We start from the raw sequence: 26,238 nt of genomic DNA, 5'->3' as shown, positions 1-26,238 counted from the left end.
GTACCTTGCAGAATAGCAGCAGGGATATAAACACTTTTGAAGCAGGGAATATTTTTGGAGAGTATCACATGCTGCTACTAACTTTCAAGAAGGCAAAAGGGATTTGGCTCTTCTAGTGAGACTGGACAGAACCAGCACTTCACCAGACTGGTAGGAAGTAGAGTCATTTCTGAGGGTGTTGTCTTTAATCTGCCAGGGTAATGTTTAGTGAGACAGGGGGATCTGTGCCTGTGCTGTGAAGCCACTGCAGTGTCTTCTTCTATCAGGGAGTTTGTGCTCTGGCGTCGGAGGCAAAGAAAGAGACAGAGGATGCAAGTCTTTCCCCAGAGCAGGGAATGGGGTTCTGGGAACACGGACTTACCTGTGTGTAAAACAATCAGGCCAGCTGTGAGCTTCTGGGCTACCAGGAGAGCATTGGAAAATGTCCCAAACCAGTCAGGAGCACCATAAGCGTTACTAGTGAATGAAAGGACACAGGAAAGTTAACAGTGGACACTTAACTGACCTGTTCCCACCAGGACCATGTCCTCCTTTAACAGCTGAGGAATCTGTGTGTGAGCTCAGGCTGTCCTAGTACAAGGAGGTGACAGTGGGCAATGATGTAGCTGTCAAGGCTACAGCCCTGGTGGGTCATGGAAGAGGCTGAAGCTTGTTAGAGGACTGGAATCAGTCCTCCTTGGAAAGGGCAGGAGCAGTAGGGATGTATGTGCTAGGCCCAGCTCCTCACCTGTGCAGCATGATGGAGGAGCAGACTGTGAGGTTGAGGCTGGTCGTGTTCACCCCTTTACAGGACTCATGCAGGGTGAACCCAAAGCAGATGAGGCAGGAGCAGATGGTCAGGCTGAATTTCAGCAGGAAGCAGAGCAGGAAATAGTGCTGAGTCTGTGAATAAGGGAGAGGAAAGAGGATGACATGGGTACGTCATTGGTACAACCTCCTCCCCATGGACCATCAGAGAATCAGTGGCTGCAAAAGACAATCTGTAGTACAGATGAGATGCTGCACTGAGGATCTGCCCTCTGGGCATCCTGCAACAGGAGATTCCCTCCCTGGCTCATGCCATGGATCAATTTACTGAGTGAGCTAGGAAGGCACAGGGCCTCAGCTATGCATCAACACTGGGACAAAACTGAAGAGAAAAATGTGTGGACAATTTAAATCTGAGGGGCCACCTACCTTCTTGGGAATGGAAGTCAAGTTTTTTCCTGTTGCCATGGTCATGATGGAGCTGTGGGGAGGCTTGCCCAGGAGCGAGATACTGGAGGAAGGTAAGTTAAGTGTCTCAGTAATGTGTTCAGGCACCAGAGTTATTGTACTTTTATCTAACATTTGAACCCAAATAACCTACTCAGACTGCTTGAAGCATTGGCACTTATCTTTACATATGCAGTAAAAGGTGTTATTCATGGCAGGTGCAGACAGAGAGAGAAGTGACTTCCAAATGTATAAGGGGGAAAAAAAACACCTGTGGTATCTTGGCCTCTACCTGACACCCCAGACTTTCCATCACACAAGGCAGGGGTTAACAGAGCAGCACACAAATGCTCCTGTCACTGTTTCAAAGCACCTCGTCAAAGCAGGTGCTTGGAATAATTCTTGCAGACTTCTTAGCATGCTGTGGGTGAAGTCAGCTTTCTTTCAGTATGGACACAGTGAGGCTGAGGGAGTGCTCTGTGCATCCTGTGGGGAGTGGGAGGAGATTCCACCCTGACAGACTCACCTGAGCAGTGGGTAGCAGAAACAGGAGAGCCACACAATGTCTGTGGTACTGAGGATGGGGGGCAGCTGCACCAGGCAGGAGAGGAACTGGACAGAAACAACCCAGAGTGAAGAGCATGAGCAGTGCTAGGACAGACTTGTTACCCAAATTGCTGCTGTCTTCCCTGAAACCCTGGGATGAACTAGTAACTGGGCTGCCACTGCACAGCCTCTCCACATGTTCCTGTGGCAGGAACTGCAGGGGATGCTATTCTCCAGGGAAGAAAGGATTTGAAGGTAAATGTATGAGGATCAGGGAGAGGGGGCAGCACAGGCTGAGATCACCAAGTCTCCATCTATAACTTCCCCAAACACACTGTGTAAGCCTCACTGAAGGCCATGTTTCTCCCTCGAGGCTGCCCCACTGCAGCCACCCATATCCATGTGAGCCCTCGTGTCCTCTGAGCTAAACGCTGTCCCCAGCCAGGCCAGGACTCACCTGAATGACAACCAAGGTCAGCTGGCACTGCAGCAGGAAGAGGAAACACTTGCGGATCCCATAGGTTGCATGCCTGGCCTGGAAGGAAGCACAAGCCCTGAGAGCCCTGCTGGGAGCAGCTGCCAGCCAAGAGCAGATACTGGCAGGCAGGGGCAGAACATGTGGCCTGCAGGGGAAGTGGGAGGGGAGAGGATCTGGACACACTGAAAGCAAAAAGGGAAGGTCTCTTGCCTACATGGAGAGGTTCTGAAGGAAAGGCAGGATTTAGCCAAGGGGTAAGTTTGTTTAAATTCCTGGATTTTCTGGGGTTATGCTCCTCCTTAACACTGTATTGTTGCCTGGCTAGGCATCTCTCAAAATTATATTTCATCCAGATGAATATTCACGTTCTGTTGCCACAAAGCACCATTTCCAATCCATTCCCTACACCTTGGACCAGGAGGGCCAGGCAGGAAGTTTTTCCCTCTTGTGGTTCCTGGACAAATGCCAGGAGACACCAGCAAAGCTCCTGCTGGCAGCACTGTGGGCACCTCAAGCAGAATGCTGGTGTGAGCTCCTGGCTCTGCTCCTTGCAGAGGGGAGAGGGGATTGCTTGGCTCACCTGCTCTATGAGCCTGATGATGCTGGTGCTCTCTTCTTGGCGGAAGGACATGGAGCAGGGCAGGCTGTTGAGCTGCCCTGAGAGCTGCAGCGGGGTGAGCTCCTCAGAGCCATTGCTCAGAGTGGTGCTGGTGGCATAGCCAAAGGTCTCCCAGGAGCAGCGGGATGGGTAGAGAGGGTCCAGGGCTATACTGCAAGGACAACACAGGGGTGCTGGTGAAAGGCCTCATCCCAGAAAGGAAACTGTCTCACTGCAGTCCAGCTTGGAAGGTCACTCTGTGTTATACCATGCTCTGTATAACTTGCTCTCTTATTGCCCTGAACTATAACATGAAATTAGGATCAATCTCCCTAGAGTTTCAGTTATTCACAGAGAAATAATGAACATATTTGGGCTTGTGGCACAAGGTCAACAAATTGGCTGATCCATGGGTGCTTCCATCTTTCACCCAATGGGAAGCATCTGTAATGGCATTTGGGGCACAACAGTCCAGCATGTAAGAGAGCTATCTTCCTTTCAGACATGGAAATACCTCTGTGTCAAGGGCCTTAAACAGACATCCCCATCCAATCCCCCCAAATCTCCCTCTTGTAGACAAATGCAGCTAAAAATGGACAGAGCAATTGTGAGCACCTCCCTGCAGAAGCCACAGGTGTGGTGTCACCCATGGCTGGGTACTTGCTAAGATGAAGGCAAAGGCAGCTGTAGGAGGAATAGACCCTGCCCCACCTGATATCACTCTGCAGGAAGAGGCAGCTGTTCCGAAGGTTGGCAGAGCTTCCCAGACAGCAGGTCACCTCCCCATACTCTTGCATGATCTTGATCATCTCACACATGGCTGCAAAGGAACAGAAGGAGCAATAATGTGTTACATCATGATGCACACAAAAATGCAGTGTTTCACACTCTTTCCAATCTGGATAACAAACAGATCCTTTAAAACTGCCCCATCTGATACTCACGACTGTGTACATTGAGGTCCACAGTCAAAGCACACGATTAGATAGTTAATTAACTGCAGACTAGGTGCTCTAGGTACCTGGCACTGCAGGAATTATCTGTGGTTCACAGAACTATGACCCAGAGATTTGCATTTCCAGCACACCTCTTTCAGACCAGAGCTGTAGGTATAGCCTGGGTGCATAAAACAGCTTCAGCATCTAATGCTCTTGTTAGAAAACAGCAGAAATGAAATAAATCTAAATAATTCAAACTGAAAATAAACACAGTTTTTCAAACTCAGCAGCACATCACTAGTGTTGTTGCAAGTCTAAAGGAAGGGAGGGAATGTAACAAACCACTGCAAAAGTAGTGCCACATTTAGCCATACTCAGAGCCCAGTTCCTGCACTCCCACGCACCACCACTTCTACCTACCAATATGTTTATTGACATCCCTGGGACCTCTAAGTCAAAGCTGCTGTCTGATCTGATTTTAGTTCTGTAGCTCCATGCACAGTGCTCTGTGTATACATGGATTTTCCAGGCATGCCCCAGGCAAAAAAACCCCAAGCCTCCTCTCTGCAGAATCTCTTGTAAACACCTTCATTAAATGCCCGGTGCACAAAGACACAGGGAGGGGTTGGATCAAATGGGGAGCTGTCACTTCTGTCAGAGAGAGGAAATTTGGACACTTAAACATGAAGGCAGACTGGACTGTGATTGACATGCTGGAAACTGTGACCAGAGGTACTAAAATGGCAAATCATAATGATGCTCCACACTTACTGGAGATTTGGCAGTTATTTGCCAGTTGAGCACTCAGCCCCTTTCTTTAAGTAATACCTCAGAGAGAGAGAAATGTTGTCCTTTCTGTTTCCTGCAATCAAAAACTGCAAGGCAGCAGAAGGTGCTAACAGTAGCTGCCAAGGAAAAATTCTTCTGGGAAGTGATTGCTGAGTTATAGAAGAGTTGTGAGCAGAGACCAAAGTCTCCTGGTACACTGATAACACTTATTTAATGAAAGACAGTAGCATTTTAGATGTTTGCTTTTGTGACTCTTATGAATGCACGTTGAAAGGAGTGGTTCTCAGCCCAACTCAGCAGCTGGACAACAGCTGCACTAAAATTCAGTTAACACCTGGCTCCCCACAGGTAGCAACAGAGGGTAATTAATATCAATATGCCCTTCTACATTACTGGAAGGTATCCCCTTCCCTTCACCTATGTCCACACTTGGATGAGCCACACCAAGGAGCTGGGAAGGGATTCATGGACAGGAATAGGAAAGGCCACTTACTCTCTGGGGTGCAGTCTGTGAACAGGGGCACCAGCAAAGGCACGTTGTCAATGTTCTGGAGGTGAGGTCTCACCTGGTGGATCCCCCGGGGGAGTTTGGCCTGAAAAAGGACAGATTAAGCAGGGAGTGTGAGAGAGGCATTTCAGAGGGAACTGCTGAAATGAGAATGATGATTCCTAGAACTATGCAACTCAAAGATCAGACACAAATTCATGTTCCAGCAGACAGAACTGCCTTTCCCAAGCCACTGCCAAAAGTTCTGATAAAGTTCTACACTGACCTGCCAAGCTGCCTGTACTTGTCCTCAGGGTTTGTAAGGTCAGTGTGACAAACCTATTCTCAAGGATTTCTAAGGACTTTTTGCCAGTGTGGAGAATCTAGTCAGACACATCTGCAGTCTTCTAGCAACTGGATCTATTTCAATTGCAGCCACATCAACCTGCAGCAAGGCAAGAAGGGTTCTTGCCTTCTAAAACCAGGCCTAAAAGATTTTTTTTTTATCTGTATCTCTGATCTTCATGTAACCTCTGCTGAATGTGTGTGAGGTCTTTCTGAAGCAGGAAGGGCTTGTCATGCACTGTGACCACTGGGCAGCACCAGGTTGTGGCTCATAGCTGGAGGAGAGAGTGTTTCTTCTGTCTGCATGGAAAGTGGGGATGCTCCCACTCCCTGCCCAGCCCATGAGACCCAGAGGAACTGAGACGCAGCTCTCAAGGTTACCCCATGTGTGGTAACCTCCACTCCTATACTCCAAAGCAAAGAGCTGTTCAGCAAAAACAACTGAGAGAATCCCAAATTTCCCAGGTTTTAGATACCAGGCTCAAAGAGGGTGAGAAAAATCAGGGGTCCCAATGGAAACCAATCTGCTTCGAAGAGGAATTTCCTCTGAGGTGACACTCCTGCCCATGACAACAGCAGGAGGTGTACAGGGAGAGAGGCCCTCACCCTGTTACAGTCCTCCAGGAAGCTGGGGATATCACTGTCTGTTGGCTGGAAGCTGATGAGATCCGAGTGCCCCTCCTCTTCCATCAGCAGAAGCCCCTCCACATCATCTCGGGAAACTGGAGCAGAGAAAAGTAGCATAAACAACAATCACAAACCTGCCTCTGCCACCCCTGTGCCACCCATGTGGGACATGCACGTGGCGCTGCAGAAGCCAGGAAACGTGAAGCCTGATTTTCTGGGCTAGCAACACTCAGATCTCCCACTCAGTCATATAAAATGCAGTATTTTTAGATGACTAATCTGTTCAGAGGTAGATATGTAAGCCTAGTCTCTGCTCTTTTGAGACATGATACTTTATCTGTTCTGCTGTCCTTCTAGGGAAAGAGAATAAAGAAATCCCAGCTGAAGTAAGAAAACAAAGAGTAATGCACAGGCAAGGGATCTTCAGTGGCTTGACCAGGGCCCCAACAAAAACCAGAAGCACTCATGAGCACATAAATTCATGGCAGTTGATGCACAGAAGGATGTCTGTTTCCAAAAACTTGATACTGGCTGGCTAGAAAGGCTATAAATGTAAAGTGATGTCACTTATGCACCCCAGGCCCATCCTGAGTTTTGTGCTCAAAGCTCTGACAGATCAAGTGTCTGATTTGGACACAGGAACCTATGAATGGGTTTAAAAGAACCACCCAGGAAACACATGGCATCCAGAGTGGCCAAGGCACAGTTCTCACCCTGATGGAGGTCATCGTGCAGGGAGCCAGCATGGCTGGGGCTGGATGGGGGGATCTCTGAGCCAGGCACATCACCATTGGGTGTTAAGGATATGTGGCAATTCCAGCCAGTCTCTAGACCCATTTTCTCAGCAAACACCTGTGGGTAAGCAGACAAAGGGCTTTAGAGTGGCTGCCCAGGCCAGAGCACTGCAGACTGATGCCATACTGGAGCACAGGTACCTTCTGGACTCATTAGTGTGCTGAATCAGATTAACCTTAGATTGCACTGAAGCTAAACTCTCCAGTCAGACAACCAGGGGCCATGCAAGGTCAGGGGGTTCAGCAAAGACAGCTTACCTTGCTTTTGAGCTCATCTTCCAGGGAGAAGTAGACAAAACGAATGCAGGCATTGACCAATCCATCAATGAGGCGGACAATGTCAAGGCGGGCCTGATACTGAGATGAGACCATTCCCATGAAGATCTGTCCACTCAGAGCCTGGATACAGTCTTCCTTCTCCATCACTTCCCCAATCCCTTCTTCAGGCATGCAAACAACACGCAGTCCCATTGAGATATGAGGGGCCACGTGTGCATCAGACAAAGGACACGTGGTGAGGAGGCCACGAGGGTGACACCCAAGGACATGGTATCCAGACACAAAAATGTGCAGGAACGCAAACACAGGAGGAAAGATGAAGAGACATCCATTTGTCCCAGCATATCCAGTCACAGAAGTGGTTTCAGGACATGCCCACGTAGGAGACCAAGAACACAAGTGGGAAACAGCAAGCGTGAAAAGGAAAAAGATAAAACAGAAGGCAGGGATCAGTCACAAGGAATTTTGGTAAAAAGGTCAAGGATGCATGCATTTAAAACACATCCTACTGTGCCTAAACAACATGGTAAGTCTAGCTGAGGCACAGTGGCATCAGAGCACGAGGGGCTGATGCAAAGGAACTGAATCATGTTCCCTGCAAACACTTCCAAAAAGCCTGCAAAGGCTCTTTGACAGGGTTCCTTCACCATCACCACATCAGTCTATGATGAGTGGGAGCTGGATGCAGCATGAAGAACAAAATAATACAACACTTCATACAGTTGAAGGTTTGCCACAGGTGGGACTCAAAGTATTTCTAAAACAGTCACAACTGTTCCTAGCTGTTGGAAACCCCACTAGTCACATTTTACAGAATGGGAGACCAAGGCAGAAAGAAGTTAAGACTGGTTTTCCAAAGGAGCCTCCTGGATTTATGTAATGGTATGTCCTTCTTTCTCAGTTTCCATTGCTTTCTGAAGGACATATACATGTCACGTTCATCTAGTGGGAATCAGTTCCTTCAGTACAGCAACAAAATCTATCAAGAATAGTAGTTGCATAGCACTATATATTTCAATCCTTTGAAAATCCCATCACATATGATTTCCATAAAATCAGACAAATAGCAAAACAAGTACTGAAATACCCAGAAGTCTTGACTCACTGTAACCTACTTTAGAAACAGACTTCCCACAGGGAGAAGAATTTCTCTGTAAGCTTCAATAACTTAACTAGAAATACCCCTACCAGCTGCCACATCATTACTTCCTCCAAAAATTCAGAAACTCATCCTTCCAAATTTCCATCTGCTACTCCAAATAACAATGCTCTTACAGCTCTAGACTGATCAGATCCAGTCCCTGGGCCAGCAGCAGACCTGGTTGCAGGCTCACATACCATCTGAGCTCCAGCTGTTCCTGCGGCTGCTCTGTTTGATGGGAGTGGTCCCGGGGAGGTCGCAGCAGGTGAAGATCGCGCTCTGCCCCGGCACCTGCAGCAGCTCGATGCACTTGCCATTGAGCTGGGAGGACAAGGCACAGTGCATCGGCTTGTATGCAAAGGCAGAGCAGTACCCTGACAGGCAGGCTCGCTGGTAGAAATCCAGCACCTTCTTCCTATGTGGAAAAGGGAAAAAACAGGCAAAGTTAGCAAAAGTTTCTGACAATACAGAAATGCTGTAGTTAGATGTATTTGGAAAAACATCTTCCACAAAAAGTGATTAGAAAGTCTGAAGAAGCCTTTCCCTACTGCTTCTGCATTCTCCAAGCTGCTGGTACTGCAGGGCAGCAAGAACACATATTCCAACAGGAGCAGTGGTGAATGTTTCTGTTTGCTCATCAGATTGATGGGTATGAACACAGAGCTCTTCAAATACACTTATTAATATAATATGCTCTATATGGCTGCCAGATGACCCCAAGAAAGTTCATCGCATGACAGCAGAAGCTTAATTCATTTGACATAATTTATCTGTAGGGATATAAACACCAAAGAGGGAATGGACAACTCTGACAACAGGATCTACGGCAGAGATAGTTGCAGGAGCAGACTTTTCTCTTATCCCCTTTCAGAGTCTGGGTCCCAGGAGCTGTATTTAGTCAATATTCAGTCACTGAAATAAGGTAAAGTTCCTTCTCTAAGCTGAATTCACAAAGGTAACAAATTAGACTATACATCAGATTTTAAATTTGCTTGTAACATGATCAATAGTCCAAAAATGATAAGTGGCAGTTTTCTCCACACTCGAGGATAAGCAGATTTATAGGAACAATGTGAAAAGGCAGTGAAACTAAACATTACTGGTCTGCTGTGCTAAGAGGAACAGCAATTCAGCTGTAGATGAAAATGCAGCACACATTGTCAGATACTGCAGCAGGACTCCAAGAGTGTGATGCATTGTGTGGACTGGTTCAGGCACAATTGATCATTTTGCATTTTATGTAAGACAACACATTTTTCTTGAAAAGCAACAAAAAATTCTCTGCCACCAGCATGACCTGATTACAATTCAGTCTGACTGCACAGTGCATTCAGAATCAACTCACAAGAGGACAATATCCCAACAGATACAGTAAGAAGTGGCTGATCTTCCAGTCCAACTGAATGCTTGTTGCTGTCTAATCTCTTACATGCTATGATAACAATTAATTACAAGCAGAGATGGCTCATGTTCATAACCTACTTGAAGCCCTTAAAAAGCTTAACAAGCATCACAAAAAAAATTTTAAGAGTGACCAGGTTCCCTCCACATTTTATCTGCAGCTCCTGAATGCCCCAAATGGGAAAGCTGCCCACCTGTCAGAGCCAGAGAGGGGGTAGATATCTGTACCATCCCAAAAGTCAGTGCAGGCCTCAAGGATGATGTCAGCTGTCCCATGAGAAAACATCTGCTCAGTGCCTGAAGTGTAGGAGAACAATGAGTCAGCATCACATATACAGCTCCCAGGAAGAGCATATCACACCAACTGCTCCCTTATTTGTTAAAATTTGAGTGGTCCCACAAAATGCTTTGATGCATTCCAGATATCCCCTTTGCCTCTGCTGAAAGTCTTCAGTTTCCATCAAGAAATTTTTCAGGATCGATGATGCACCTGCAACTTTGTGTAATTGTGGGTTTAAAGAAGGCTGTGATAAAATATGAGCCATGTAGTCCCTTCCTATTCCCTTACCCTGCTCCTATAAAGGTGGGATATTATCTTGCTTCTGCATCCCACAGAGTAGAAAAGAAATTCTTTTGTGCCTCTCATCATGAAAGTACAAGCAGTAGTGATGAGCCCACGGGGATCAAAGTCTGCCTATGCTGCAAAGTACATTCATTTTTAGGCCAGACGTGGAACTAAAGGGTGAGAGCTATTCTTGAACACTTTTCATTCAAGTAGCAGAGGATAATTTGACAGTGCGACCTGCCAGATAACAGCCTGTTTCACATTTTCACCCTGAAAATGTGCTAAATCAGGATGGGTCAAAAGTTCAATATAAGAGACTCTAAAAATGTTGTCTTTAGGGAAGAACTGAAAATCAACGGACACCACAGCTTGTCCTGGTTTTCTTTCTCCCCCTATTTTAGTTTTTAATACAGACTCAAAATCTCTTATTCCCTCTTGTAGTCAGAGGTGTCAAAAAGTTTTTCTCAGAGGTGTGTGACATCCCTGATGCAGGTCTCAGGCACGGGACACAAGTTCAGGGACAAGGGGCTGTCTCCCCTCCACACCTCCTGCTCCCTCTCATTTTTATCAACCCATTAACATTTCCTGCACGTAGAGTCTCCCTTCCCTCCTCCAGCTGCTCTGTGACTTTGCCCCCAGTAGCTTCAAAGCTGAGCTAATTTAAAAAAAAAAATCCACCAAAAAAAAAACCACTGCCAAGAAAAATGAGCCCAAAGGCTTCTTGCAGGCATTGTTGCTGACTGCTAATGCTCACACTGGCTGGTGAAACCCAGTGCCAATAATATCCCCTCAACACAAACCAGCCAGAGACATTCAGGAACACCGGAGGATTTTCCAAATCATAGCAACTCTCTGCTTTTGCTATAAATAGTCATCACAAGCCAAGTTTATCAGCATAACAAACCTCCAAGACGAATAAGAGCTGTGTATGAAAGAAGGAGCCTGTCTCAGGGACACAAAAGAGCATTTGTGCAGAGCTCTGGTTAATTTTATTGTATAAACACCTAATCCTTCCCACCTTGCTCCTAAGGTCACATAGTCCTTGCTCAGAAAGAGGGAACAAGAGATGTTTATCCATGCAAAACCTAAGTCCTGGACACAGAGCAAGAGCTTGCAATGACCACAGATGTACCCACGTTCATGCCTGTCTGCAACTGCAATCCATTTCCCATCAATTCCCACCAGAATCCCACACCACAGCCCTGCTAAGAGGAAAGTGGCAGTGACTGCAGACAGTATAAACTGCAAGGAGTTCACTGAGCTGTCCTTGCCAGTAAAATGAGCTCAGCCTTTTCCCTTCCCAAATCATGAACTCTCAGGCCAGGATTTCTCTGGCAAAAGGGGGGAAAAAACTAATGAATAGGGCAGGGGGTACGACCAGCCATTCACGGCTGCTGGGACTCATTGGGAAGAATCAAACTGCTCCAGCTGAGCCAATGAACAGATCAAAAGGAATGGAGCAGGGCAGCTCCAGCAAAGGAAGACAGAGATGGTATCGAGCCATTTTCCTCAGTGGAAGACATCGTGAGCACCTCATTTCCATGTGGTTACTATGGATCTGGGATGAACACTGCCAGATGGTGAGACACATATTTCAATAGAACAGTAAAGGAACATACAGAAAAGCTGCCTCCTATTTCTGCTACAGCTGTAGAATTTATGTATCTTGCTTTGACTGCAGCATGTCATGGAAGTGGGTGGATTCCAAGATTTATCCACAAATAATGTGTGGAGAGAGGTAAGTTATGATCATCTGGTCTGACTTCTGCATAAACAGAGCCATTTGACTTCACCCAATGTTATCTGAACAATCCAGTATTTCTGGTTCTGAAATGGCAGTATTTTAGGAAATTTCAAGGGACAGGACTATTGTGTGAAAGGCGTTCCAATGGTTAACCAAACCCAACTGGCAAAATTCCTCTTAGAATTTACTCTAGACAGTATAATCCAGGTCACACCTATTTGTCTGAGCTCCAGGCTCTAACATAAACCGTTTAAAATTGAGGATAAGGAGTTGAAATGAGGCAACATTAAAGGTTTTTTCTCTACACTAAAAATCTCAGCATCAAAACAATTTCTACTTACAAAGGCAAGATAGTAGCAATCAGAACACATGAAAAAGCTCCTCCCCAGATACAGACAAAAATTTAAGAAGTGGGTGAGAAAAGACAATTTAACCTGGCAAAACTCTGGCCAGCAAAATGATCATATTTCAGATTCAATATTGAACATATGTCAGCTCTAGAAAGCCAAGTTCAGTCAATTTAAGGAATTACAGAGAGACTAAGAGCTCTGACAGGCAAGCTGTTAAATCTTTCTGAGGTGCTTTAAGACCTCAGCCAGCTGTACATCCTTTTCATCCTAGCCCATTCCTATGAGAGAAGGAAGGCATAGAAAGAGTGGAGAAATCTGCTTGACTTCAGGTTTATATTCATGGTCACTGTGAGTTTGCATGGGAGTTTTGTGATTTCTTATTAGTATGCAATATAGGAGTGTGTAATGTAATACACTAGACATCTCACAAAGATATTGGTTTAGGATTTATCAGAAGGATGAGCATTATTAACTAAAACCCAGAGTGACATTCAGCCCTGTGCAGTATGAGTTTCACTACCATCATGAAGCCTATTAAAAACTCAATAAACCCATACCATACTCTGCACCGACATTTCTTCACAGAAAACAGGTTTACTATGTGCTATCTAAAATATTTTTTTCTAATTATTTTGATCCTGGAGTGAATCAAGGCTGGGAAGAATTCCCCCCCTCAGAATACCACAGATGGTCACTGAGGTTTGTTAATCATATCTGCACTGGCCATGGGCAGAACAGGGGCATCACTCCACAGGGACTCCAGGCTCTTCCAGCCTGACATTTTCTGGGCTCTCTGAGGAAATCTCCCCCTGTGCCAAGTGGGTGCCCAGAGAAAGAGGCAGCCTTACTGGTAGTGGTGTCCTTCACAAACAGATTAATCATGTGGCTCAGGGGGGGTCTCCTCTTGGTGATGGATGAAAGCTTCCCCAGGATGGTTTCCTTCACCATCTCATCACTTGGCAAGCGGTACAAAGCCAAATAGTTCTCCTGCTTGAAAAGATCTTTAGCACCTGGTGTGAAACCTGAAAGATGAATACAAGGAGGAGGAAAATCAGACTCTAATCAATGCAAAAGAAAGATCCCTTCTGATGCTGTGCCACCCACTTTGCCTGTGATCATTCTGACACCTCCCCAGCAACTGGTAGGTGAGCTGTGCTCACTATTCATCTATGTAAATATGGCTCAAGATCTAGGATAAAAATAATCAAAAGTGTAGTAATCCAAAGATTAGTAATTACAGTGTTCATATGCTCTTGTTTACTGATGAGAGTAATTGTGACATCACAGGACAGGCACAGAAGTGAGTTCAAGTTTCCAGTTTTTAATCCTAATGTTACCTCTAACCTCTTACTGCCCCTATGCCTCCATTTTCCCAACTGTAAAATGAGCAGAGGTACATAATTCATCCCCAAACTCCCTGTAAAGCCCTGCTGTAAAGATAGGCTAGATATCTGTTCATCAGCAGGTATTCTTTGTCTCCTGATGAGACCAGCAGACTCACATCAGGAGAATATGAAGCCTAGTCAGGGTTGGCTGGCACTATCCTTGATAACATTTGTTCCTTGGATAGCACTGACAATGTCAGAACTTGCCAAAAGCCATCTCTTTAATAAACTCTTTTGGCAACCAAGCAACAACAGAGTCAGCTCTGTATTTCCACCTCCTCAGCAAACAGGACTGGGGAAATATTCTCATGCTCTCTAAGAATTAAGTGTCTATTGACAGCTCTGATTTCTTCATGTCTGTTCATCCAGTTCCTCCTCACCTATCAGCCTGGCAAGCTCACAGAGGCCCCAGGGCACATGGACAGGCAGCACAGCATTGTGAGTCTCCTGCAGGGCGATGTTGCAGAGGTGGTCGGAGAAGCGGCACAGCCGCTCAGTCACGCCGGCGTTGCACAGGTTGAGCAGCACGTTCAGGCCCAGAGGCTTGAGGGAATTCAGGTGCATGTGCCAGTTGGAGTCATCAAACTGGATGCAGGAGGGGTTCTGCTGGTCTTGGGACAGGCTGAGCATCTCCAGGTGGTAGTCACACACAAAGTCTTCAGCCTCACAAGCCAACACTTCGCTGTCCCCAACAACCTGGTCCAACAGGCAGAGAAACTGTAGTTTGCTACAGTGAATATAGCTTGAGCCTAGAATCTTGCAGGGATTAAATTCCCCAACAGTGGGGACTCTATGGGTTTGAGTTTGTGTTATGGCTCCACAAAAGCCTACTTGTGTGCCTCTCCAGTAAGTCTTACCTGAGTATGTTCCTCCTCTCCACCCTCTGTGTCCTTGCTAAAGCTCACATTGGATCCAGAGGGATGTTTGCTTCTGCTGTTTGGCTTTCGGTGGGCAGAGGCCTCAGGAGCCTTTGGAGCATCACCAGACCAGTTGTTCCTCTCCTGTTCATTGGCCATGTGCACTGTGTCTGCCAGGGGGCCAGAGAGCAAAGCATCTCTTTCATGGGGCTGTGGGAGACCAAGAGAGCAAAGGGTGGTGATTCAGCAGTTGAACACAAGGCACTGCTGATTCACCTGCTGCTTCAGGACTCCTGTAGAAAAGGATCTTAGCTTGCTTCTTCATCTTTAAGCAAAGAATTATGGCACAGGACTTCTCTACAAAGCCCCTCTATAATATCACATTGTGTGTCAGTCAAACTATGATTGCAGCCAACACATTAAATTATGGACCAAGGATCACTCACCTCATCTTCCATCTCAGGATGGCAGAAGGACCGTGTGGAAAGCTCATCAGTCAGGTCTTCGTGGCTGTCATGAGGTGGTTCCACCTTCCCACTGAAGAACAGAACAGTCTCTGGACTGGGGTTTGGCCAGGAAAGAATCCCCTGCTTGTCTACACAGCAGAGCACCTAGAACATCCCACAACACCCCCAGGAAAGAAAAATCTTAGTGAAAACATCTGTGTTCATGCATAGTTGTAAATATCATGACATTAATAAACACATGGGAGGATAGACAAGTCTCTCCTTTATCAACTTTTTCTCTTAAAAAACTGCACCTAATAACTCTCCAAGAAATCAAATAATTCCTTACTCTAATAAGATTGATGGATTGTTTAACACCAATTTCACTTCAGCATATTACAAAACTAAGCATGAAGACCAAAGGAAGGAAGCAACTATTCAACCTATTTCACTACCTAGAACCCAAAACAGCTGGTTCTTGCACAGGAATAAAGAGGATAATTTAACCAGAACCAGAGCTGGAAGATACAGACATCCTGTCAGATGTCACAGAGTACCTCAAACCATTGTTTTAGCCTGTAAATGTGCTTGGACATGACAAGACAGTTATAAACTCTTCTACAGAGACAGGTGCCTGAAGGGTTTCTAATTCCAGCACAGTGAACTGATTGCAGTTTGTGCTCAGGGAAGGATAACATGAATGATGCAAATGAAGCATCCTCAAAGGGCTCCTCTTTCTGACAACCCAGCAATACTCACAGTGACAGATCCCAGACTGTGGAGCAAGCTGGAAGTGAAGCTCAGAGTTGGGGATTTGCCTTTTAAAACACAGAGGAAGTGGCTCCAGATACAGCGTATCATTTCCTGAGGAGGGAAGCAGAGGACATCAGCCAGTTAGAGACTCACTCAGTGGAAGATGAAGGGAGAGAAGGAAAAAAGGGAGTATGACATTACCTGCTTTCACTTTCAACACAGGGATATACTGTAAGATAAACATCAGTCTCTGTGGGAACCTGTTACCTGATACAGTGCTGGTGTTCTCCAGGGAAAAGCATTTATTCCCCTTTCTACTGATTGCTAACAGTCAGTCTGATTGTTGAATTGAGAATTTACTGAAACTACCTCTTGTCTATCCAAAACCATGGAAATGAATTCTGAAGTGAGTTCATTTTGAGTGAATTAGTTGTCACCTCTTGGTGTTTTTATCCTGAAGTAACTCAGCCCCTTGGATTGTGGAGTTTGAGGCCTTTCAGTTCCCACCACCATGCTGCAAATCAGGTAAAGAACGGGGTCCCTGTGGTGAGGCGACTTGTTCAAGGTTACTTACTGAGGCAATGATAGCATCAGAAACAAAGTCAAAGTGCCCTGACTACTCCATTTTTGCTAAAGAATTTTAATGGAGCAGAGAGAAGGGGATATTTTGCAAAATTAGGATGTCCAGTTGGAACCCTTCATTTTCTACACAGACATGTTTCAGAGGGAGTCTGGATGGCAGCAATCAATCCAAGCACCAGAGGTGTGTGTTTTCCTCTGGCAGTCCTAAAGCCAGCAAAACCATGATTGAATTACTGTGTTATTTTACTGTTTTTTTAGCTGACATTCTGGAATACTGTGACTGCAGAGCACTTCACCCAAAGTTCCTCAAATTATGCTCCCTTGATCCTATTGGTTAGTACAGCAGTAAGCTCAAATGAAAAACAATACAGAGCTATCACCAAGAAAAAAAAAAAAGTTCTTATTTAAACCAGTTTCTTCTAAGCAAAAATGTTACAAAAGTTAAGAAACAGATCTCCTCAACAAGGTCATCTAAAATCACTGCCATTTAATATCTGAAAAACATCTCAGCTATATGATGAACTGGCACAGAAAGGCACCAAAATATCCAGCAAAAGAAACACAAGTGTGCAATTCTCTGAGTGTCTGGGAGCAAGGAGACAGGAATTGATTCTTATCACATCAAGGGATTTTTAATAACTCCTGGAGTCCATCTGCCTCCTTACAGAAAGAGGAAGGTTAACACCAGATAGACAGAGAAGGGTCTTTCCTCTACCCACCTGTTTAACCTGGATAATGCAATTTATACAGTGGCCAGAGTAGTTCATTCCCTAGAAAAAGGGCTCCTGAATGTTCCATTGCCCCAGCTTTGGAAGCACCAGTAATGTGCTTAAGCCTGATAAGAAGTCTGTAGAGCAGGATCAGCCTTTTAAAAAGCCTGAACATCCCATGGTCCTTCTGCAGTTGGTCTGGGTGCTGACCACCATTCCCTCTGGGTTTTCATTTTGGCTTGAACAAAGTTTTTTCTGGTACAAGTAAAATACTTCTTTCAGACACACACCATACAAAGTTCATTTTACTTCTAGTCTTGTAGAACAGGACTTGAAAATTTTCTGTCTCCAGGACAGAAAATGTTGATTTCAAACCATTTACAATATTCAGAAAAGCCCAACTGGACTGAGTATTGAGGTCACCTCAAACTCTAGTCAGAACAGCAGTATTTACATGGAGAGGTGGAGGGGAAAGACATGCAACCTGCATGCACATCAAATTAAAGCAACACATGAGTGACAATGGACAACTGACACAAGTAAAAAGGGTCTAGCAACAAGCAGGAGATCAGAGAGGAAGGGAAAGGATATCATGAAGTTCTGCAATGAAGATGGAGGAAAACAATTCATAATAATAGTACCTGAGAAGATACCATCTCTGTGTAGCTGCTGAGAGTGTCCTCTGAAAACTTAGCAAGCTGCAGCAAGAGAAGAGACCAGTTACTATAATTGTGCTCAGAAATGTGCCATGAGGAACATCCTTCCCACAGGATGTGCCTTCAGGGAGCAGAAAGCAGGAGTCCTGCTCTGTGGGAATCACTGTACCAAGGCAGACCAATAATTCATCAAAGCAATTACGTCTTTAATGGACTCTGTTTTTATCTACTTGTGAAGCACAGGCAAAGTGCTTAGTGTTGTACATCACAGAGGAACACAGTCATTACCTAAATGTCTACAGAGAAAATAATAGCAATTAGACCCAGAGGAGGATCTTTCTGGGTGGTTATTTTTAGCTAGAAAGAGCCAGGATTGAGTGATCTGATTTTAACTTATATGGGTCAGTTACAGGAAGACCGGTTGGAAAAGCAGATGCCTGGAACACAATGGACACAGAGGAGTGAGGTGATATGAATGGGATGTGGAGAAGAAATGAAAAGAAATTATAGCAGGGCACCACCACGGCACTCTTGGAATTACCCTGAGAAATTCACTAACTCAGAAATTTTGCATCCAGCACAAAGGTATTCCACACTAGATGTAATTTTAAAAAAGTTTAAATTTAAGTCTATTCATAACCATAAGTGAACATGGCAATTACATTTATATGTATATGAAACTATAGCCCAAATAATAATGCAGATATCTGGCACTTGAAAAAGGATCAGTTTAACAAAGCCAAAACAAGCCAAGAGAAATATGTCAGAAATAATTTAAACTGAGAACTATGAAGGATAACTAGGAACTGTTTAAGAATATTTTGTTACAATTTTTAAAAGTAACAATCCCATAGTAAAAATAAGAAACCAGTTTTGAGTGAAAGGAAAATAGTAGTAAGAATTAACATAAAAAATAAGGGAAAGTATACCAGTTGGTAATTAAAACCAGACCACTGCTTGTTAAAGACAGTGAAATTGCAAATGACATTGTAGGCAAGGCAGACGTGTTAAATAAATATTGCTATTCCTTATGCAGTGATACAATCATACCATATGATAACTATGAAATATTTTCCATTCCAACACCAGCTTCAGAAAGTAAATATGTTTAAATTAGCAGGTCTGGACAATGACTGTTACTGCTGATTTTGCACAAGGCTTGAACTATGGATTAAGTCCCAGTTCAATGGAAGTGGTGCCAATGCCCAAAAAGGGAAGGAGAACCATCCAAGTTACCACAGGACCCCAGACAGACTTTAATTTCAAACAGAATAAAAGAGCAGCTAATATGAGACTAATAAAAGAAGTGAAATAATAAAATCAGTGCCAAACACCACAACTATATGAGCAGCAAATCCCCTCAAACTATTGTGATATCTGTTTTGACAAAAGTACAGATTTATCTGATAAAAGTACTGCTTTTGACATAGACCATTTGATAATTTGACTTGATTCTAAATGCTTGACTAGTTTTCTAACTAAAATATCAAGGTAATAGGACTCATGTTAGATATATTAGAAATAGACAATCTCTAAATGGAAGAGAAACAGAAATTATTTGCAATAATGTGTTACTAGCTCAAGCAGGGACAAATCTGGGTACTTTGTTAATAACCTGAGAGAAAATTAAAAACAACATATTACTGATAGAGACTGTAAAGGATACAAAGTTTAGGCCTGCAACGTAAAGAGGACAGACCACTGTCACAGAACAATATGGATTGCTTGGGCAGGATGCAAAAATGGGCACAAAACTAAGGCTGTGTATTTAGGTGCAAAAATGGAGGTTGGATTTACAGGATGAGGATTCTCAGAAAGCAGTAACTGCAGCTGAACAAAGCTTGGCCTTTTAAAGGAGTGGCTGAAAGATCTAATGGGATCCTTTGTTGTACAAACAAGGGAACACAGAGCAGAAAGTCCAAATTATTCTGAAATTTATCAAAAGCTATTACTGGAATATTTTATGGGGTTTGAGATTCATAACCCTACAGTGATCTTGAAACAGTGGAGAAAGCTAAAAGGAATGCCAAGAGAAAGATCAGAGGTTTGGAAAATATGCTTATAGTGCCTCAAGGTGTTTGAAATGTTTACTTAACTAGAGATGGTAAAAAGGAATATGAGCAGTTACAACAGACCAGAATTTTGATTGACGTGCTCTTTGCTCCTAAATCTAGGAGACAAAAGATGTAAATTTTCCAAGGACTGGAAATCGGATACTGCAGAAATTCCCACTAACACAGAATGTCCATTTTTAGCAGTGAAGGTAAATAATTACTGAGACAACCTATCAAAGGCACTACAAAAGTTTTCAAAGCAACAGCAAATTCCTTTCTAAAAGGAATGTTGCTGCAGTCCAACTGTAGTAATGAAACCTGGGGCTTGTTTAGGGGGGCATTGGTTTGTGTCCTTTCCACCAGTCACAAAGGTCACCTCTGGCCTTGAAAAATTGGGACTCAAACAGCTTGAACTTGGTAGGAAGGGGAAGAAGGTGGAGAAGTGGCCAAGTTGCCACCAAGTAGGCCAAGTGATTGGAGAGGAGAAGAGTCTTACCTGCTACATTTTGAACAGAGAAGAGAGAAGGAAGGAGGGAAACAGGGAGGCCAAGTGACTGCCCTGGTCAGGGGGAATGTGACCAAGGCACATCACAGCAGCTGTTCTGCAGCAGCAAGGATGGAGGATCATGTCTGAGATGCCACAGAAAGAGCTGGCTGGACAGACAGAGTTGTCTGGACAAGAAAAAGGAGAAGACAGGAAAGGAAAAAAAGGAATGTGCAAGTATGAGTGACAGGGCAAATGGGAATGTTGAGAATGATGAAGTAAGGAAGCCAAGGAGCTCTGGCTCATTCCAGCTGAACTGCAAATTGTGATGGGAAAGAGGGAGTTTTCAAAAGTACAAACCAAGTGAAGCTGAGCATGGGTAGGAAAGGTAAAGTGGTGAAAACACTGAGAAGAGAATCTAGAGGTGCAAATGCTACTAAGGGATGTAATGTGACCTTCCTCCCAGGACATGGGCAGCTTAGTCATGTTCAACTAGAGAGAAAAGAATAGTAAACACAGACCCAGGGCCACAGAAGCCAAGGAAGGACAAGAAGGAGAAATTCCATCCAAGTAAGAGAAATCAGAACAGAAGACAAACATAGCTCAGTGCACCTCACCAGCACTGCCACCAGGACAAAAGAAGAGACACACAACAGCACATCCAATTCAGGACCATATCCCACCCAACCACCAAACTCCACGCCCCAAACCAGAACAACCACCAGAAACTGCTCTTCCTCCCTGACCTACTCAAAGGCCACGCCTGCAAAGAACGCCCCAGAGCCTCAGGAAAGGATTGTTCAGCCCACAGGGCGTTGCAGAGGATATGATGTACCTCATTCCTTCTCAGTGGCTACACATCGCCCAGTTACAGCCACCCCCGAGCATTTATTTCCATGTTGACCCCTCTGACAAACTCTGCTGACAGAAAACACACGCCCTGACGAGTTTTACGGCATCACCAGAGCTTCCTATCACCTTGGGATATCTGTAGAGAGGTTGAAAAATTTAAAGCATCTGTTCAAGAAGTAATATTGTACTCCAGGGAGAGTGGAGAACAGCTGGGACAACCAAAGATCCAAGGTTTTACGGTTGTGTGGACACATCTGCTGAATTCTCATTTCACAGAGCCTTTTCATCTCCTGCCCTTGTCTCTGCAAGGGTTTCAGGTGGAGAGAAACCTACCAGTGAGGTGGAGGAGGCCTTGCTCATCTGAGCCAACACTCTGGCTTCTCCAAAGGCTGTAGCAAGAATCCACAGGACAGGAAAGAGCAATGGAAGGATGGGTAAGACACCATTCACCTGAAAAAAACAACCTGTGATCCACAACAAGCACGGACAACAAGAAGTCAGAACCTCTCACATGACACCTTCTCCACCACACTGAGAAGATAGGGATAAAAGGCCAGGGCAAGAAGGAAGGGGACAGAAGCAGTGCCAAACAGTGCACGCCTTAGGGGGATTTAATGAAGGACACCATGAATCAATCACACCAACTTGCAACTGATTTTCCTGACGAATTTGGTGTAAACACCAATGAGTTTAAGGCAAAAACATTTGTACTGCCTTTGATAGGTTGTCTCTCCTTTACCTGCAGCTGAAGAAGAGTGTACTGCCAGGAAGCAATTCCAGGAGCTTGGAAAATGAAGCGCACAGCATTTGTAATCAGGAATCCAGCCTGCAATTCAGAGATGACACTGTCACCTAACTACTGGCACTTGCAGGGAAGGTGTTTTCAGTGCCTTGTAACGTTCTCAGCCCTGGGGAAAGTATGAAAAATATATTTTTGATCTGCTGCTGCAGTTCCTCCCTCCACTCTCATGGTTATGTGGCTCAGCATCTCTGAACTGCTGAAGGTACACACAGAGTCAGCTGCATGAGTGAGCCTGGCCACAACTTCCTGTTGATGGCTGCAGTTCTTCAGATTTACTGACAAAACATGGCTATTCTCAAGGACAAAGGCTTGGAATGAGACTTACCAGCACGATAGGGACAGCGTATTTCAGCATCACTGACTGTACAGTGAACCTCTCATTATCCAGGGCTGTCACAGGCCGTGACAGAGCCATTTCCAGGCACCACCTAAAAAACAGAAAACAGCTGGAAATTTCAGCAACCAAGACCCTAACCCTTCACTTTCCTTGGACATAAACTTCCTAGCAGACCTAATTAGAACACTGTGCTCAGCCTCTGCTATGAGGGAGGGCTGTCGAAAGAGAAGCCAACATCTACAATAAGTGTGTGGCACTTGCCAGGGTAAATTTGCAGTATTGCCAAGCAAATTTCTCAGGTCTCCTCACCTGCTTAGCAGGAAGGCAGCAACAAGGACACAGACAGCTGGGTAGGCACTGTGCCCTGCATTTAACCCACCTGACATTATCAATTATTGGGGTCTTCAACACACGGAAGAGACGATAGATCTGAGGATTCTGAGGTCCCTTCTTCACTTCTCCCCTTGGGGAGGGAGGGGGTGAGAAGGGTGGAAATAGATCTCCAGGCTCCAGAACTATGTGCTCATCATCCTAGAAGAAAGGTCAGAGAGTCCAAAGGCTTCTATTCAAGCACATCTGGTTATTTAATGCAAATTGGCATTTGGAGTGAAACTTAAAATTTTAACCACCAGAGGTAAATTTCAAGCTTTAAACTTTTTCCAACCTTCTTCAAGCAGTAAAATCTTTCTATAGATCTTGTGAGTAGTTAATTAACTTCTACACCAGGTATTTTTTATTGCCTTCTTTTATAATAAATCAGTAGTAAGAAGAAGGTCAAAGCAGACAAACTTTATTTCTGCACATATAAAACAGGATAAAGGACGAGGTTTGTATGTCATATTATCCTACTGGATAATACTCCACTTATATTTAGCAGCACATTACATTTTCCCCTTGACCTGAGAGAGGAGGATGCTTTTGTATAACATTAGTGTCTCCTGTCCAGTGGGTTTGGGAGTTCATGGAGAAGATGCAGCCTAGCTAACTATGCCCTGTCCTTGACTGAACTGGAATTTCAAGCTATTTTCAAGGTCAGAAGAAACCAGACACTCCAATAATTTGTACTCTGGGAATTAGACTATTAGCAAGAAAAAAAAAATGTTACAGGCCAGGGAAATTAGACAAGCAAGTTACCTTAATCCCTCTCAGAGAAGCAAATGATTCCTGGCCTGGCCTCAAAGCCACAACATCTCCTTCTACCAAGAGGCTCACGGGCAGGTTGACAAGATGCCCATCCCTGTAGGCCCAGTGAAGGGACCAGGATGGGGCATAAGGCATGTGAAGGTCAGGGTACATGGAGTCTGGCCATTTCACCTCTTTGCCAAGTGTATCTGAAAGCACAAAGTATGAAAGATTGAAGTGGTAGCAATTCTGGATTTACATCCTGTAGCAGTTGTAAGTCCCCTAATGCTAAGCTCAGCCCATTCCCATGATCTTTTATCATCTCTCTCTTCCTCCTTGATGGCTTTTCCCTTCTCTCTCCACTCAGTATTAACAGCTAAACAGTCATTTAAAAACCTGTACAACAGAAATGCTAAAGGCTGTCCTTAAAACTGCCCCACTGAAAAGAACTGCCCCCTCAGGTCCCAGAGCCCCCATTGAGACGATGCTCATGAACAGCAATTTATTTACTTCTGCTCTGTGTTGTGGTACAACCCCACGTGTTCTCCCCTCCTCATCTGCTGCAAGGCAGATATTTTTATAAGGACATGAGGATTTGAATTACTCCAAAGCACAGCCATAACAGACGCCCACATGCTAACACACAGCTTGGAAGCACACGGCCACATGACAGCTCAAAATAACTATTTTACAGGACAAGCATGAGGAGAACACACCTCCCACAGCCTGTTTTTGTGCAACAAGGAGGAAGGTTAGCAAGATTAATTAGAAATGCATGTGATCAGGTCTGGGGAAAGATTCAATGGGAGGAAAACACAAGTGCAAATGGGACAGGTGAAGGAGACCTCACCATTTATCTTATCAATGATGGTCTGAAGCCTCCTCTCCACCTCTCTGCACTTCAGCCTCTCTTGACGCCCGATCATGAGGAGATCCAAGAGGAGCAGGAGGAAGAGTGCCAGTGCATTGACTATCTCAGCACCTTGGCTTCACACAGCAAAACAGGAGGAAGCAGAATGCACATGAAGTTTGAGTAAACAAGCAGAATACACTGCCAGACACCCACAGAGATAAACACACAACTGCCTGGTTGTTTATTCCCACAGCTCACAGATTTACGGCTCAAAAAGAAACGCATGATCACACTTCTTTAGGATAAAGACACCAAAGAGGTCTGAAAGGACACATCTCAATTAAAAAATACTTTACAAATATGGTCAATGCATGTATAGCACACTAACTTCTCCCATGAGCCACTAATTTCTCCAGTTTCAAATTACTTCCTAACTATCATAATGCCTTAGGAGTCTTAAAGATCTAGGAATGATGTAGAAAAAAAACCTACAGCCTCTCCTATTAGAAGTAGAATTAATTTGGCTGTTATTCTGTGAAAGGGATTGATAGGAAATTACCAGTGTGAGTATGCTGACATCTAGATATCTAGATAGAATGAGGGACAACATTAATGTCAATCACAGACAGTTCTAAGATTATATAAAACCACCACCCTGCTTCAGTTAAGCATCACAGGAAGCTTTGCTCACCTCCCCTGTGGCTGGCTCCCATAGCAGCACAGCAGCAACAGCACTGCCAGCAGCATCAGAGATGCACCAGGCCAGTGGAAGCAGGAGCAGCGGTTGCCATGGTACAGGAAACTGCTCCTCCACACCTCCTGCAAAGGGAGAGCAGCAGACAGTCAGCACTCATGGAATACAGAGCCAGACGTTTGGAAAAACAGTGAGAAAGGGTGAAGACAGCAGCTGGTGCTCCAGGGAGAAGAGAACTTTGCAAAACCCCTGAACATGATACAGAGCATCCCAGATCCATTGTGTGAATCCTTCAGCACCAATGGATATTCAGCTGGTGAGTCTGGGTGAACACTCTGTTTTTCTGTTGATTGGAAGAATGAAAAGGCATCTGTGCCAGGCTGTCCCATTGTCACTGACAAACCAAGGAACACTTTTAAGCACTGTGCATAAACACCGGCACTTTGTATTCAACACACATCCCAGGCAAACATGGTGGACAAGGGGAGACTGTTGAGCTTCACAGCTCTTTTATCTCCACCTGAGATGGATCCTCTAAGCTCACTGCCCTTAGTGGCTCTTGAAGTCCTGAGATCCTTCACAGGCAAGAGGCATCTTCCAATAGAGCTTTAGAATCCAGGAGAGAAGTGCTCACAGAAACTCACCCTTAGATTTCTTGCTTTGTTCCCAAGAACTTCAGCAGTTCTACACCTGGACACTGGGGGGGAATGCAGCCAACTTCTGTTTAGCTCTCATCTTTACTTCGAGAAGGGGAGACCAAGTGCCAAACTTGTGCTGTTTGATGCCTCACCTTCCATGAAGACCCTTTTTTCCGTTCCTTCTGATGCCCCTCCAGCAGAGCTGACAATTGGTCTCTCAGGATCGTGAGGGCTTTCTTTGTGGTAAGGCCCAAACTTGAGGTCATCTCATCCTGAAGTGCCAGAAAAATAAACTGGTTAGTGCTTCCCTATTTTCCTTTTAGGCTTTTTCCTGGTGGCTGACAGAGCATGTGACTGTGAATGCCCTGCACTCATCACCACCAGCCTGATTCTCCATTTTCCTGAAATCATCTTCCCTCCTGTGAACTTTAGACTGCAGGCTGGAATTAGAGCACTTAGATAGTATCAAGTAAACAAACAGGTCCTGACTGTGCTGATAAATACTTTATCAATGCATAATACCAAGTCATTTCTGTGAAACAAGATCTAATCAGTAGAGGCTGAGGACAATACAAACAGAGGTTATGCAGGCTTGAACTGGTATCAGCTTGTAGAGACACCAGAACACAGTTATGGTACAGGATGATACAGGGTGAATTTTGCTAACAATAGTAAAAACTAAGTAGTAGAATATCCACAATTCACAACAAGAGTGGTGTAATTTCCACAACTGCTTG

At 44.7% G+C, this 26,238-nt stretch overlaps 1 protein-coding gene across 6 annotated transcripts in view; it reads right to left on the bottom strand.

Moving 5' to 3' along the window:
- Window positions 1–26,238, bottom strand: part of TMEM94 (transmembrane protein 94) — a 50,058-nt gene that overhangs the window by 4,813 nt on the left and 19,007 nt on the right. For 3 of the 6 annotated variants that reach the window (XM_085556866.1, XM_085556868.1, XM_021554377.4), the window contains 27 exons: window positions 25,654–25,773; window positions 24,861–24,988; window positions 24,167–24,303; window positions 23,329–23,525; window positions 22,574–22,725; window positions 22,183–22,285; window positions 21,795–21,881; window positions 21,389–21,505; window positions 17,651–17,707; window positions 15,724–15,828; window positions 14,965–15,129; window positions 14,519–14,728; window positions 14,042–14,357; window positions 13,125–13,298; window positions 9,812–9,914; window positions 8,414–8,631; window positions 7,055–7,236; window positions 6,716–6,854; window positions 5,982–6,097; window positions 5,037–5,136; window positions 3,528–3,636; window positions 2,799–2,988; window positions 2,198–2,275; window positions 1,721–1,806; window positions 1,177–1,258; window positions 728–882; window positions 362–456 (listed from right to left, as the gene is read on the bottom strand). In XM_085556866.1, coding sequence (XP_085412992.1) covers window positions 362–456; window positions 728–882; window positions 1,177–1,258; window positions 1,721–1,806; window positions 2,198–2,275; window positions 2,799–2,988; window positions 3,528–3,636; window positions 5,037–5,136; window positions 5,982–6,097; window positions 6,716–6,854; window positions 7,055–7,236; window positions 8,414–8,631; window positions 9,812–9,914; window positions 13,125–13,298; window positions 14,042–14,357; window positions 14,519–14,728; window positions 14,965–15,129; window positions 15,724–15,828; window positions 17,651–17,707; window positions 21,389–21,505; window positions 21,795–21,881; window positions 22,183–22,285; window positions 22,574–22,725; window positions 23,329–23,525; window positions 24,167–24,303; window positions 24,861–24,988; window positions 25,654–25,773 — 3,721 coding nt within the window. The remainder of the gene's footprint in view (window positions 1–361; window positions 457–727; window positions 883–1,176; window positions 1,259–1,720; window positions 1,807–2,197; window positions 2,276–2,798; window positions 2,989–3,527; window positions 3,637–5,036; window positions 5,137–5,981; window positions 6,098–6,715; window positions 6,855–7,054; window positions 7,237–8,413; window positions 8,632–9,811; window positions 9,915–13,124; window positions 13,299–14,041; window positions 14,358–14,518; window positions 14,729–14,964; window positions 15,130–15,723; window positions 15,829–17,650; window positions 17,708–21,388; window positions 21,506–21,794; window positions 21,882–22,182; window positions 22,286–22,573; window positions 22,726–23,328; window positions 23,526–24,166; window positions 24,304–24,860; window positions 24,989–25,653; window positions 25,774–26,238) is intronic. The other 3 variants (XM_085556869.1, XM_085556867.1, XM_021554384.4) reach the window with 2 other exon arrangements.

Source organism: Lonchura striata, chromosome 18 (assembly GCF_050655825.1).
Source record: "Lonchura striata isolate lonStrDom1 chromosome 18, ASM5065582v1, whole genome shotgun sequence".
In the NCBI taxonomy this organism is placed as follows: domain Eukaryota; kingdom Metazoa; phylum Chordata; class Aves; order Passeriformes; family Estrildidae; genus Lonchura; species Lonchura striata.
This window is presented reverse-complemented; position numbering and strand designations above follow the sequence as displayed.